This window comes from Cavia porcellus, unplaced genomic scaffold (genome assembly GCF_034190915.1).
Source record: "Cavia porcellus strain 051 isolate PalLab524CR breed Dunkin Hartley unplaced genomic scaffold, mCavPor4.1 scaffold_3, whole genome shotgun sequence".
Classification (NCBI taxonomy): Eukaryota; Metazoa; Chordata; class Mammalia; order Rodentia; family Caviidae; genus Cavia; species Cavia porcellus.
The window spans coordinates 55,765,426-55,779,394 of NW_026947486.1; the positions used below are offsets into that span (position 1 = coordinate 55,765,426).

The window sequence follows — 13,969 nt, forward strand, 5'->3', positions numbered from 1 at the left end:
ACAGGGTGCAGTAAAGTTTTAATGATAATTGTATCAGACACAGTGTTTAGCATACAGATAACCAATATCTTCCATTTAATAGCTCCTCAAAAAATAAAAGAAAAATCTCCTAAATGAAATAAAGGTCTGGAAAGGAGTGACATTGTCCATTTTGCATGCATGATTTGGTTGTATTGCTGAACGATTTCAGTAGTGACTTATGCCATCTATCCCTTTTACAAAATTATAACTTTAAAGATAAATGAAGGACTTATAGACTGAGCTAGTTTGAATTTGTTCTTTCAAATATAATACACAGATAGAATTTCTGAAATCAGTTTTTGTTCTATAAAAACAAACTTATGAGGTTGTTACTACATGAACATGTTTTATCTGGTGAAAAATTATATTAGAATAAATGGGAAACAAAAATTTTTATCTTTTTGTTATCTTTTGCTTTTTCTTTTTGTTTTACATATGTTGAACTTTTTAAAATACACAATTTAATAATTTGCGTTGCAAATTGATTATAAGTAAGTGACCTTACAATGTGCTTCAGGCTAGCAAGTCCTTACCAGGCGTTTCCCCCATCCCTGTGGATGAAAGATGACTAAAGGAAAATAGTGCTTTTATTGTCTACTAAGAAATGAATGGTATCGTCACATTTCTGTTATACTTAACCAAGACTAACATATTCTTAAGAATCAAAAATATATGATGATAGTCTCAAAGATAAAATAAGAATGTATATGAATCATTATGTACCCTTCTGTGAATAAGAAGCAGAAGCTGCCTGAGTTCTATTAATTTTTACAGATCTATTAATATCAACATGAATTTGAAGGTTGAAAGATTTTAATGTCACTTGTTAACATTGTTAATAGAGAAAAAGCTTGTTGCACTGCTAATATGAATGCTAATGGTTAAGTAGCATAAAAAAAAGAACATAGATGGTGGCATCTCATTTTTAAAACCATGATGCATTTCATAAATGTCAGCAGCAAAGTAATTATCCAGAAATGGTCTACTTCCTCATCCACTTCTATTGTAAAACTATAGCTGTGTTTCCATGGAAAATAAATTTGGTTCTCATTTACAATAAAACACATGAATTCAGAAAACCCTATGGAATCAGCTATTTCAAGGCACAATTATCAGTTCCTGATTTTTAAAAGTTCTTCCACAAAATATTATATACTGCAGTGGATTTCAAACCAGTTAAGTATATATTGTGCCACTAATACAAGGAGAAAAAAATGTAACTCCCAACCTGCTAGATATCAAATATGCCAAGAGTTCATGCCCCTTGAATCAAAGAATGAATACCAAAGGACCAAGGAGTCTATCAGCAGGAAAGATTCATTGGGAAATACAAGTAACTCCTGAGAGATAGGAGGCACCTGGAGATGGGTTACACCAAGGCCCTTTGTTAGGGGTAATTTATATAGCAAAGTCACAGTGTGGGTACAACATGAGTCAAACTACAGTTAGCCTATAGGTTTATAAGTATAACTGCTTAACTAATATTGCTCCAATAGGGAAGCAGGTCACATAGAAAGGGTAAATGGAAAGAACAAAGGCATGTTGGAGAAGGGATGGATCTGACGCTCTGGTCACCCACTAGGGTGACTGGCTTATGTCTATCTGACTTTCCTGGACCCAGTAGTGTTAATTACAGTATAATTCCAACTCACTGATACCTATAGGTAGGGAGGTATGTAGGCCTGACTGTTGGCATCTTTATCTTGAGGCCTGATCTTCAGATGCACCTCCAGCCACAATTCTGAAGTCTTTATTTTTTCTGCTGAATTCTTTGACAGTCTAGTACCTTTCTGACTGTATATTAATTTCTAATTTAGCTGCCTATAATACCATTAACCTCCTTTCACAACTCCGTCTGTTACTTTTTCATATATACATAAATTTCACTGTGATCATTAGTAATTTTTAATGCATTTGACTTGAATATAAATTATTGACTTGATTTTCTTCACTATTCATGGTTAGCTTATTTGTGTTTCTCTGAAACATTCTTTTTAATTAACAATGAAAAGTTATTAGCCACAGAAGAAAAACTCGAAAGAAATGATCCAAAATATTCACAATAGTTGCTTCTGAGTTGGATTCTATTTTTCCCCCTTACTCTTGCTGGATTCATGGCTGAGACTTATATAAAAAATGATAGATTAACAAAAATTACAAATTTATGGAATATAAGTTTTATGTGACATGGAGACACAAAGTCCCAAATAAAAGAAACTATCATGACGGTATGATTGAACGAAAAAGATATGAAGTGGGGAATGTTTAGTAAGGTGTATTTGTTCAGGTTCTGCTCTGTATCTAAATACCTCAAGAAAAAAGAACAATCCTTCCCTTCCAGTTTTGGGGTACAAAGTTCTAGACTGAAAGTATTCCTGGCGTTAGAAGCACATCAGAAAATTTTGCGGCTGTTTCAAAGGTGAAAGGAAGCTTAGTCTAATAGGTCAAAGTACCATATTTTGGGATAGCATATCCTGAACTCTGTCACTCTTCCTTTTTCTCTATCTCTCCCTCTCTTTTCATTCTTTATGTGGGAGAGAGAGAGAGAGAGAGAGAGAGAGAGAGAGAGAGAGAGAGAGCGCAGAAAAAGCAGAGTTCTTCACATGTATAAATATAACCCATACATATAACTTGCCATAATCTTTTTAACTCAATAGAGAATATTTATTAAAAAGAAAAAAATATGTTTATACATTTTTTAAAAAATCTTTTTGTTGCTGTTTGTTTCTGCCTTATGTTCATGAAAATATATGAAATAATTTTGTGGTATATATACACCTGTATGTTTTAATTTAGCAAACATGTAATAACAAACATCCCACATGCTTATATATTAAATAGTTCTGCATAATTTAAAGATTTTCCAGCTCACCAATATGACCTTAAGAGATAGTGTACTGAATTCTGTACCCACTCCCTCAAATTCATGTGTTGAAGTCCTAACCATCCAGTGCCTCAGAAAATGAATGTTAGAAGATAGGGGCTTTGAAGAGGTAATTAAAATCAAAGGAAGTTATTAGGATGTGTCCTGATGTCATGTGGCCAGTGTCCTTATAAGAAGAGGAAATTAATACATGAACAACCCAGAGTGATGTCCTTAGCAGGAGGACAGACATCTGCAAACCAAGAAGAAAGGCTTCACAAGACTCTAAAAATGCTAAATACTTCATCTCAGACTTCTAGGCTTTATATCTGTGAGAAAATAAATTTGTATTGTTTGATCTACTCAGTCTGTGATAGCTTATAGTGGCAGACTTAGAAAACGGCTACACTGTACGAGTATTTGTGGGTTACAAATTTATTTACAGAAGTGATCTAATTCAATGGTAACATCTGGTGATTGCCTCTGAAGTACTATTGGTTCATGTTCCTTAACACAAAGCTACAGCTTTACAAAGTGTGCCAGAGACCAATATGAAAAACTGTCCACCATGCACAACAACATGATCAAGCTCTATGAGAATCTTGGCGAATACTTCATTTTTGACTCTAAGACAGTAAGCATAGAAGAATTTTTTGGTGATCTCAGCAACTTCCGAACTCTGTTTCTGGTGAGTAATGCATTTTATAACATTGTAAGGTCTATTGCTTTTATTTTTAAACTTCTTAGCAGCTTTTTGTGTAACTATTTACACAATGATTTCACTTTACAGTCCTTTAACAGACATTAACAGATATTTTATACATGTAATATGGATAAAAATTGGTTGCTGGCATAATATATGGTGGAAACCTAAGTGAATTATCTTCAGCTTTAGAAATACATGGAACTTTATGAATATTCTAATAAAGTTTTATAGAAAATAAGTGAAATGGTGCTTAAAAGAGCCTCATTTTTATAGCATATTATAATTTCACTTAATTTAAAATTAACATTTAAAATAACCTTTTACTTGATATATAAAAATGTCATGAACAGCATCCATTTTTCCTTTCCTGTTTTCTTTTCTTTCTTTCTTTTTTTCTTTTTTTGGTGGTAATATTAGTCATTGATCCCTGGATCTTCATGTTAAGCCACATCCCTAGGCCTTTTTTTTTTTTTTAATCGATACTAGGGATAGAACTCACGACTACCTGCTTGCAAGGCAGGCGCTTATGTCGCTGAGCTAAATCCCCAGCCCTTAGGCCTTTTTAATTTTTTATTTCAAAGCAGTTTCTTACTAAGTCACTAAGTGTACAACTCTGGTCTAAACTATTGATTCTTCTATATCAGCCTCCCAGACTGCTGGGATTACAGGCATTGCTATGGCCTTGATATGGCCAGATTTCTTTTGTAGCCTAAATAAGAAACTGATTTTAAATAGAACTATAAATGACCTTTAATAGCTAAAGTTATTTTCAAAATATGAGCTCTTATTGTAAAGTATAACTTTTGGGAATAATAGTAAACAGCATTAATTGGTGGTAGAAAATTAAGTTACAAGTTAAAATCGTATTAGGAAGGAAAAGTTTTATTGTATTAATGCTGTGTTGCAAGGCATGCTGGCACATGCCTATAATGCCAGCACTCTGGAGGTTAAAGCAACTCACAGAGGATTTCTGTAAGTTCAAAGCCAGCCTGGAATATGTAATGAGACACTGTGTCCAAAAAAAAAAAAAAAAAAAAAAAAAACTAAAATAAACCAAAAAAAACCCCAAAATATAGATGTTATATTCATGTATCTTCTCTGAATCCAACGAAGTAAAGAACACAGACTCTATGATAGAAACAGAGATATGCATAATATTTGATATTGAACAATATTGATTTCATATTTTAAAGTTGGAACTCTTGTGACAGTCACCAGTAAGAAGATTCATTTGCAAACAAATGCATTGCAGTTTGAGATATGTTTCTCTCTTTGAAGCAGTTATTTGTTTCCCTATCTTTGTTTTGTTTTGTTTTGTATCAGGAATCAAACTCAGAACCTTGCATTTGCTAGACAGGCACTCTGCCACTGAACTATACCCCTGGCCCAAGATTTCCTGTCTTAATCAGTGATATTTCCTCCATGAAATCATTTTTAGTGTAACTTATACAATTTGTAAGATGTAGTGTGCTTATAGAAACCAAATTGCTTTCATCTATTAACCCAGGACATATACAGTACATCCCAAGAGTTAAAATAAGAAGCGTTGGTAATAGATACTATACCAAATATTTTATAAATATTATGATTGGTTTTTATTTTTGTCGAGAATCTTAGCTGATTTTGGTCTCTGCCCATAATAGAGACACATATTTAATTCTTTTAGCTGACCGGTAATTCCAAGAATGTATTTTACTGGCAATGAGAAAAGGGCTAAGAGAAAGTAGTCAAATCACTTTCAAGAGTTAAAAGATACAAACATGTTATGGTTACCTAAACACTGAAGTTACATCTGCCTAGATTTTCAATAACAATAAAATAGTATAGTAGTCTTCCCTTCTGTGTAGTTTCATTTTCCATGCTTTCAGTTACTCATGCTTAACTGTGATCAAAGAATAGTAAATGGAAAATTATAGAAGTAACTCATTAAAAATTATCTGGTTTTAATATTATTTGAATCCTGAAACACTGCCTTTCACATTATGTGCCTTGTTACTTCAGTAATACACAGGCACACCTTATTAGGTGGTATATTCCTCATAAATTGCAGTGTTCTTTCAAGAATAATGTTGCAGCCTATGAGTAATTATATTAGTCACATGCGCTCATTCATAACATTAAAAAAAGTATAGATATTATTGTTCAGAATACCCAATTCTGTGTCCCTGTACTGCTACTAACAAGCTGTGTTACTTTAGGTCATTTATTCTTTCTAGTTCTTCATTTTTTGTTGTTTCCATTTAGTGTTGTTTTGTTTTGTTATAAAATGAAAGATCTAGAATACCAGTCTCTATGAATTTATTCCACTTCAGCAGTTCATCTGTCATGATCAGAATTTCAGATATGACAGAGTACTTTGTATTATGTCTTTTTCTTTCTACTGAATTCACTGCCCATGAAAAAGAACTTTATCAGTAATCCTTTCTCTTATAGTAAAAAAAAAAAAATCAGACATTCTTGTGGCTGGCTTAATGTGCATTATACTTCTTACGAATCTATTCCATTTGAATTTCAAAAACAGTAACCAAATTCTACAATGTGACAGCCAATCTTAAACACTTAATGCAGTCCTGGCCAGCGCTTGCCACGTTTGCCTTATATGATACTACTTCTACCACTTTTCTCTACCAATTTTTATTAAATTATTGGCATGAGAACTTCTTAGCAGTGTTGAACTTGAGTTGGTCATGTAATCTCTCTGGGGATTAGTTTCCTCATGTAAAAATTATAGATGATAATTATTTTTCATGTCTTCTTTCCACTATGTGAAAAGACCTTTTTAACCTACACTATATAGATGTTCAATATTATTAACCATTATCTAACCAGGCTTTCAATTATTTGTTGAAAAGCAACTTCATGTTTGATATTGTTCTGGTCCAGAGAATAGAATACTAGTATTCTAGTATTAGAATAGTAGACTAGTATTAGAGAATAGAAGACTAGTATTTCTTTAACCATTAGAGGAGAGAAACATGAATATAATGCAATTCACTCATGCTACCATAGCACTATGTCAGAGTGCAATAATAATACAAATGAGGGACTGCCTGTTTCTGCCTGTGTTGTCTAGACAGGTCTTTAAAGAGAATTTAACATTTGGACAGAGTTTGGAAAAAGCCATTGGAGTTTGCCCAGAAAACTTTGGCAAGCATATTTAAGAGCTTTACACCTGACCTATAAATTAAACACTCCTAAGTTGAAATCACCAACTTCAGTCAATCACTTTTGCTCACCATGTTACTATTTCACAGTGAACATAAAGTGATTTCATGCTCCCAGAGGAGGGAAGAACGTTGAAAGAGAGACAAAATTGTAACTGTCAGAAGTTCCCATTTTCTTGGTGCTTTGTGTGTTTGGCCTCAGGGTTCTTAGCACTAAAAGCATATTGGACTATAGATGGAAGCAATAAAATACCAGTAGTGCTGAGAAGAAAATAAGAGTTCTGATCATGTACTACCAAAAATTACTTCAAACTAAGCTCAGAGTTTCATGTTGATATATCTATTTGGCATGTGTAGCATAAACAAAATGCACATACCCAGAAATCTTGCTCAGAGAAAGGTATCTATCATCTACAAAATAGTGAAAAACAGAAATAACAAAAGGGATTGACATTATGGATTAAGACTGTTTTCTAGATAATCACATGCAAACGAAAGCAGAAATTGGCAGCCTCTTTGGGATGTTGCTGTATCAATTATTAATATTCATATTGATAATATAAATGGTAATCAACGAACGAACATACTGAAAGTATTAGAAATTAATATACAATATACTGATATAGATAACTGTAAATATTTAAAAATTCAGAATTTAGACTCTCTACTTAGTTTTTTTGAGATTTCACCATAGTTTTAAAATTGGCGTATAACTGGGTGTGGTAGCACACTGCTGTAATCCCAGCACTCCATTAGGAGGCTGAATCATAAAGATCACCACAAGTTCAAGGCATCCTGGGCTATGTAGTAAATTTAAATCCAGTCTGAACTACAGAGTGAGAGTATTTCTCAAAAAGCCAGAATCAATCAACTAATCAGCATTTGGTATAGGCAAAGTTAGTAGCACTTAAGTTCAAGTTAAATATTTTGGGTAAGAAAGTTGAGTTCCATGTTTACGCAGTGTCTAAATATCTTTTTTGCTTATTCTTCTTTATGCTTCAGTCATTCTACTAGTTGAAATAGTTGACTGCACAAAAAGCATTTTTTTTCTTTTGAGGTATTTTGAGTAGAATATTCAAAATCAATGAACTGTATATATTTTACAACCCTACAGTATCTTACTTCCGCATAAAATTAATTTCAGCTGTTAGAAAAGTGTTTGTGGCAACTACGGTACTTCAATAATTTTATTGCTCAAAATATGTTATAGAAAATGCTCTTTTAAATTTGTCAGTTTCTTGCTGCTTAGTGTGTTTTGGGTTTTTTTTTATGAATAATATGTTACACAGCTCTTCAATAAATATTTGTTGTGTATGTCCCCATTCTATACCTCATATACTAGCAATATAGAAATAAGGCTTTATAAGATTTTTTTGGTTGTTTTTGAAAGTTCTTAATTTTTGTTTCATTTGTTTTTTGAGAAAGTGTCTTGTTATGCAGTCTGTGCTGAAATTGAACCTACTATGTAGCCTAGGCTAGTCTTGAATTTGGGTAGATCCTCCTGACTCAGCCTCCCAAATTGTGATGTTTTCTTGTTATTGTTGTTGTTATTTTGTTTTGTTTGTTTTTTGAAGGATCTTGCAATGTAGCGAGGGTCTTGAACTCCCTCCTACTTCAGCCTAAGTACTGCCTTTACCGGGGTGCTAGGCTTTGTAAGTTATCAGATGCATTGTGATTTTTGGGCTGGGATTTAGCTTAGTGGCTCAAGAGCTTCTTGTCCGGTTAGCACGAGTTAGCACGAGATCATGAGTTCAGTTCCCAGTAACTACCCCCAAAAATGTTGCACAAAATAAATATGTGCAACTGTTTATCTGATAAACTTTGGTTAATGTTCCTAGATGAGCATTAAAATGACTAAGTGTAAGAAGGCTAAGTGATATCAAGTAATCATGAACCTTTATGCTTCTTTTTGTTCTTAAATATCTTTTTAAATCTATTTGTCTCCAAGCTCACCAACACTATTTTATTCCTGGGCCACCTCCATCTTTCAGCCAGACAATAAGAATAGCTTCATGATAGGTGACTATGTTTACTTGTCTTATCTTTTTGTGTGTGTGTCTCTGCGGTGTGTGTGTGTTGCTGCAGCTTAAACCCAGGGCTTTACACATGCTAGGCAAATATTCACCATTGAACAAAACTCTCAGCCCCTCTTATCTATTTTTGTCTTCTAGTCTGTTCCCCATGATATTTAGTCAAAGTAAAATTAAAAAGAAAAAAGAATATTTCTTTCCTGACTTAGATTTATGACCTTCCTGTAACTTCATGATAAATATGAATTTTTAAAAATTAAAGTACTTTACAAAAACTGATTATATAAAGACCAGACCATGTATGGTTGATCCTAAATAAGCCAAAATCACTTACTTATTTTCTTCCCAGATTGGGAAAACTCAGATCTGGAAAATAGAAGCAGCACAGCAAGACAACACTGACTCCCTAAGAGGAACAGAGCCATAGAGAAGAAAGTTAGTATAGGAAGTAGGAGGAGACAGAGAGGCCAGTGTGTGATCCTCCTCATTATGTTTCAGTTGCTCCCATAGCTGGTATGCATGCCATGAGGGAACTAGGATAATCAAAGTCAAACTTACACTGTTCTCAGGATTGTTCTTTCTTCTCTTTTAAGTGACTATTCTTTTACAATGTAAACTTTCTGTGAGCTCCCTGTATAGCTGATAGGGTTTTCGGTGCAAGGAAAGAGAAAAAGGAATATAAAGAAACAGTAGCCTTTATTTTAAGGACATGGAGAAGCACCCCACTACCAAGACAGCCAGGCCTCTTCTGATCAGGATGTGGAGTATGGGGACATATATATAACCTCTGAATGGGGTTTGCACTTAAGGCGGGCATTGGTGACTCGCATGCAGCTGATTGGGACTTTTTCCGCCACTGGTAGAAGGAAAAGGAAGTTGTCATAGGGGAAGGGGGAACTGACCACAAGGAAAACATCCCTTGGTCCCGCCTCCCACTGCCTTAATATCATATCTAGGGCAAAATCCTTTCAATAGCCATGCAGAGTTATGAAGATAATTAATTTTTCATATTTCCTAAGCTATCTTTCCCTTTGTTAGGGCCTCAATCTTGTCTAAATGTGTTTTTGTTTTTTGTTTTGTTTTTTTAAACAGGGACTCAAACTCAGGACCTTGCACTTGCCAGGCAGGCAGTGTGTCCCTGAGCTATATCCTGAGCTATACACACACACACACACACACACACACACACACACACAAAAGGATAAGACAAATAAACATAATCACCTATCATGAAGCCATTCTTATTGTCCAGCTGAGAGATGGAGGTGACCCAGGAATAAATATAGTTGAGCTAAATCTCAACTATAACTGGAAAACAAAGTGAACATCTGCATTTAGTTAGTTCAAAAGACTAAATTGATACCAAATTTTGTTTGTTCATTAATGGTAATTTGCCTTTAAAGAAATGAAGATGACTTTTTGTGTAAAATATTTTGTCTGTAATTTCTGATTTGAGGAAGCTAAATTATGTTAACACTTTTTAAACCCTTTGATTCATGAAGTAATTGACATTCAAGGGGTACTTTAATGCAGCACTGTCCAATAAAAAACTGTGGACTTTAGTGAGAAAACAAATACATTCTTTAACCAAATGTGTCTTGTTGACATAAACTTATCTATACTTTTATGGTCCAGAATTCTCTATTGGATGCCTCATAAATTGATTTCTCTTTGCTTTGCCAATAAAATAGTAATTAATATTACAAGAATGATCTTGAGAAACTACAAGACCCTGATGTGCCTTTTCAATCATTTAGTTTTCTTTGTAAGCTAAATATTTCCAGGTCTCATCACTTGGGAATTCAGAGGGAGGTTGCCTTAGTAACAATAATCCAAATATTCAAAATTATCTCCTCTCTTCCTACTCGCAGGACTAAAATTTCTACAGTTTCCATTCCCACAGGCACATCTGGAATCATCTCATGCATGCTAAAAGCATGTCATTTTTGGGCACCATTTGATGTTTTCTGACAAATGAGATACAAAATACCTGCTATTCTTGAATGATAAGAACATAGCATCAAACAAAACAGACAAAGCTCTCGTCTTTCCTGTCTTGCTATAGCTCTAGTTCCCCTCTGTTATATGATTATTGGGTTTTTTTTATTCTTTATTTTAATTAATTAATTTTTATTTTATTGTTTTGTAGCAAAGCTCCCTTGGGGTTTCCTTAGATGAAAATGCCTGCAATTAAGCCAAGGGTGCGCTCTCCTGCTGACCAGTTATTCTACCAGTACTTGAGCTTCTGCAGAAGTGCTATCCTTAGTGTAGGAGTAGCTTTATTTCACAGAACACTTCATAAAAACAGTTCCTTTCCCTTTTCTTCTGACCCCTTTCTTCTTGGAGGCTTTAAAAGATGTTTCGTGTCCTAGAGACCTAAAGGAGATCCTAATACCATAAACACCTCCATTGCTCACCTTCCTCCCTTTTGTCTTGGCACCTACACATATATCTTTGTTTTCCTAGAAGCCAGCAATAAATAAAATGTCAGCATAAATCCTTTCATGCAAATAGAGCCCCAAGGGTCCACCTACTCCCTGTAATCACATACACCCAGATAACTCTCTTTGAGCTCCTCAGGGATCACCCTGGCAACATAGCCTTAAGTTTATTTTGACCTATTGCAACTCTTTGAAAAGAGGGGATCCATGTAAAATATATGGTAACTCTATTAAGTAGAATATTTGACCAGAATACCTCATTTCCCAGCTGTGCCAGAGAGCAGGCTTTACTTTAATATATACAGTTATCATTGAGTTCTTCTTTAGAAATCTATAATCTATCGACTATTGTATTCTGTTTGACTCTTTGGGGCAGAAGTGGGTATACTATTATTCTGATAGGATTGTTCCATGTATAGAAAAGCTAAATGTTATAACAAAAAAAGCTAAAGGAATATGTAATAATGGTATACAGGAAGAAAACCCAAATTGTCCAATATCATAAAAATGCCTACATGTAAAATGGTTTTTAAATATATATTTAAAAATATCATAAATGTTTCTAAAAGTATTTCTATAAGTTGTCAAAATTGTTTAAAAAAAACTAAATTTTGCCCTTTACAAATCAAGCACAATGTAATTGTTAACAACAGAAATATTTATAAAATCAATTCAATGCCTTCTTTACCTATTAAAGTCTAGTAAAAATTAGAATCAGAAAACAAAATATAATATCTTTAGTTCTGCTAACACCTCATACAGAATTTTTCATGGAAGTGTTGCCTATAATAAGTTGTTATGGAATTAAGTCCAAGAACCAGGAAGCTGGGAAGTTGTAAGACAAGCAATACGGTATCCAAGCTAACCTTTGTGAGCAGTCTTGAGACTGTCAAAAGTCCCACAGAATAAATCAGGCAGGCCTATTACAACTTGGGAATGAAGATCCTTGAGGTTAATGCTACTGGTACTGCTCTTTCAGCCTGATGGTTTTTTCTTTATTCTGCTTTATATTTGTCTGTTTATTCTATAATCACTCTTTTATCAGAAAAGATACCCTGGCAGTTAGAGGCAGGAGTCTTCCTGCAGTTATTCCCATTGAGCTCCTTTGGTCTGATCTATGTGAGTGACCTTTCCCCTCTGACTGTCCACTTCCAGTTGTGAGTCAGCTTGTTCAAGTCACTTCCTCTAAGCAGCCCTCCTTAACACTTCTATTTTTGTCTAGATAACCCTTCCCTGTGCTTTCTTAGTTCTGTCTTGGAACAATTTGCCTTTAATGTGTGCATCCTCATATCCTCAGGGATAAGCATTGTAATTAGTCCATTCAGGATCAATCACAAGTACTAACAACTGAGGATGTATATGAACAATTTTATGCCTTGAGGCACCAACCAAACAAACATAAATAAAGCAAAATGTTTGTCCTCCATGCTGGTGGGAACAAATAGTAATAACAGAATTAAGGAAAGTTTCAAAGACAAAGTGAAATAAGATCATTGTTTTGCTCCTGTCTCATCTTTTGTGTTCAAAGATGTTCTTTGTTTTCTGTTATCACCAACCTCCTTCCTAGTGGTGTTTAAGCTGAAAGGTAAGTATGCATTGTCTCCTGATGTTTTGTTTCTGCTGAATTCCAAGAAATAAAACTATCATTTTATTGCAAGAAAACAGTTATCAGCTAATTACTATTGATCTAAACGGTATCTACCATACCCTTGGATGAGCAGTAACCAAGTTTCAATTGCTTATAGATTGGCAGCCATTCTGAACAATAGTACAATCAATGCAGATTATCTAGGGCAAAAGCAACACTTAAAAAACAACTCTTTCTGGTCTTAATTTAGATTTATGAGTAGTTCACACCCAAGAGTGAGTTTGCATTCTAAGAAATATTTGGCCAAGTCTAGAGTTATAACTTATTTTCATAAATAAGGAGGAAATGTTCATGTCCAGTGGATGAAGCCAGGGAGGGTACTAAACACCAATAGTGTATGAGACAGCTGAAATGTCAATAGTACTGAGACTGAGAAACTCTGTTTTAGGATTAACTGCTAGGGACATTTTTTTAGTTATAATGTGCAAAACAAATTAATAAGTAAAATCATTACTAGATAGGTTAAAAACACATCTATATGTCACACTGATTTAATATTTTAGTGATTTTGGTTATTGATCTCAGTTACTAATATTTTCTGTATTACTAAAAGAAGTCTTGATTCATATGACTTGTAAAAATTGTATTATCATCATGCATGCAAATTGTAGGAAAACTGGAAAATATAGACACAAAAAGAAAATAAATCAACTAAAATTTTACTAGAAGAGATAATAAATAATAGTGACTAGACATATATATCCTTGCAAGCGTTTCCCTGTGCATGTATATATGTATTATCAGTTTGCCTTTCTTAAAATAACAACAGAAAGTCATATTGAAAACTTCATTCCTATAATTTTTATTTACTGGTAAAAGTACTAGGTGTTTATTCCTATAGAAATGACCATCGTCATTCTATGTATAGTATCAGTGGTTATTTCTTCATTTATGATTAAGAATGTTAATTGGCTCACTTTGTGATATCATTTTATAAATACCTTATCTTTGAGGCATGCTAATAACTGTTACTATTATAAGCCACCTCTAAGTAGAACAATGAAATCTTGCTTTCTCTTTTGCTTTTTATGTGATACACTCTTCAAAAATCTCATTAGGAAGGGACTGTAAATCAATAATTGGTGACTATCTTGTT

At 33.8% G+C, this 13,969-nt stretch overlaps 1 protein-coding gene across 7 annotated transcripts in view; it reads left to right on the forward strand.

Annotated features, from left to right (window-relative positions):
* Diaph2 (diaphanous related formin 2) overlaps positions 1-13,969 on the forward strand; it is an 875,814-nt gene that overhangs the window by 612,859 nt on the left and 248,986 nt on the right. For 6 of the 7 annotated variants that reach the window (XM_063245550.1, XM_063245546.1, XM_063245547.1 and 3 more), the window contains one exon: positions 3,408-3,572. The exons of the other annotated variant lie outside the window; for it this stretch is intronic. In XM_063245550.1, coding sequence (XP_063101620.1) covers positions 3,408-3,572 — 165 coding nt within the window. The remainder of the gene's footprint in view (positions 1-3,407; positions 3,573-13,969) is intronic. 7 annotated transcript variants of the gene reach the window in all.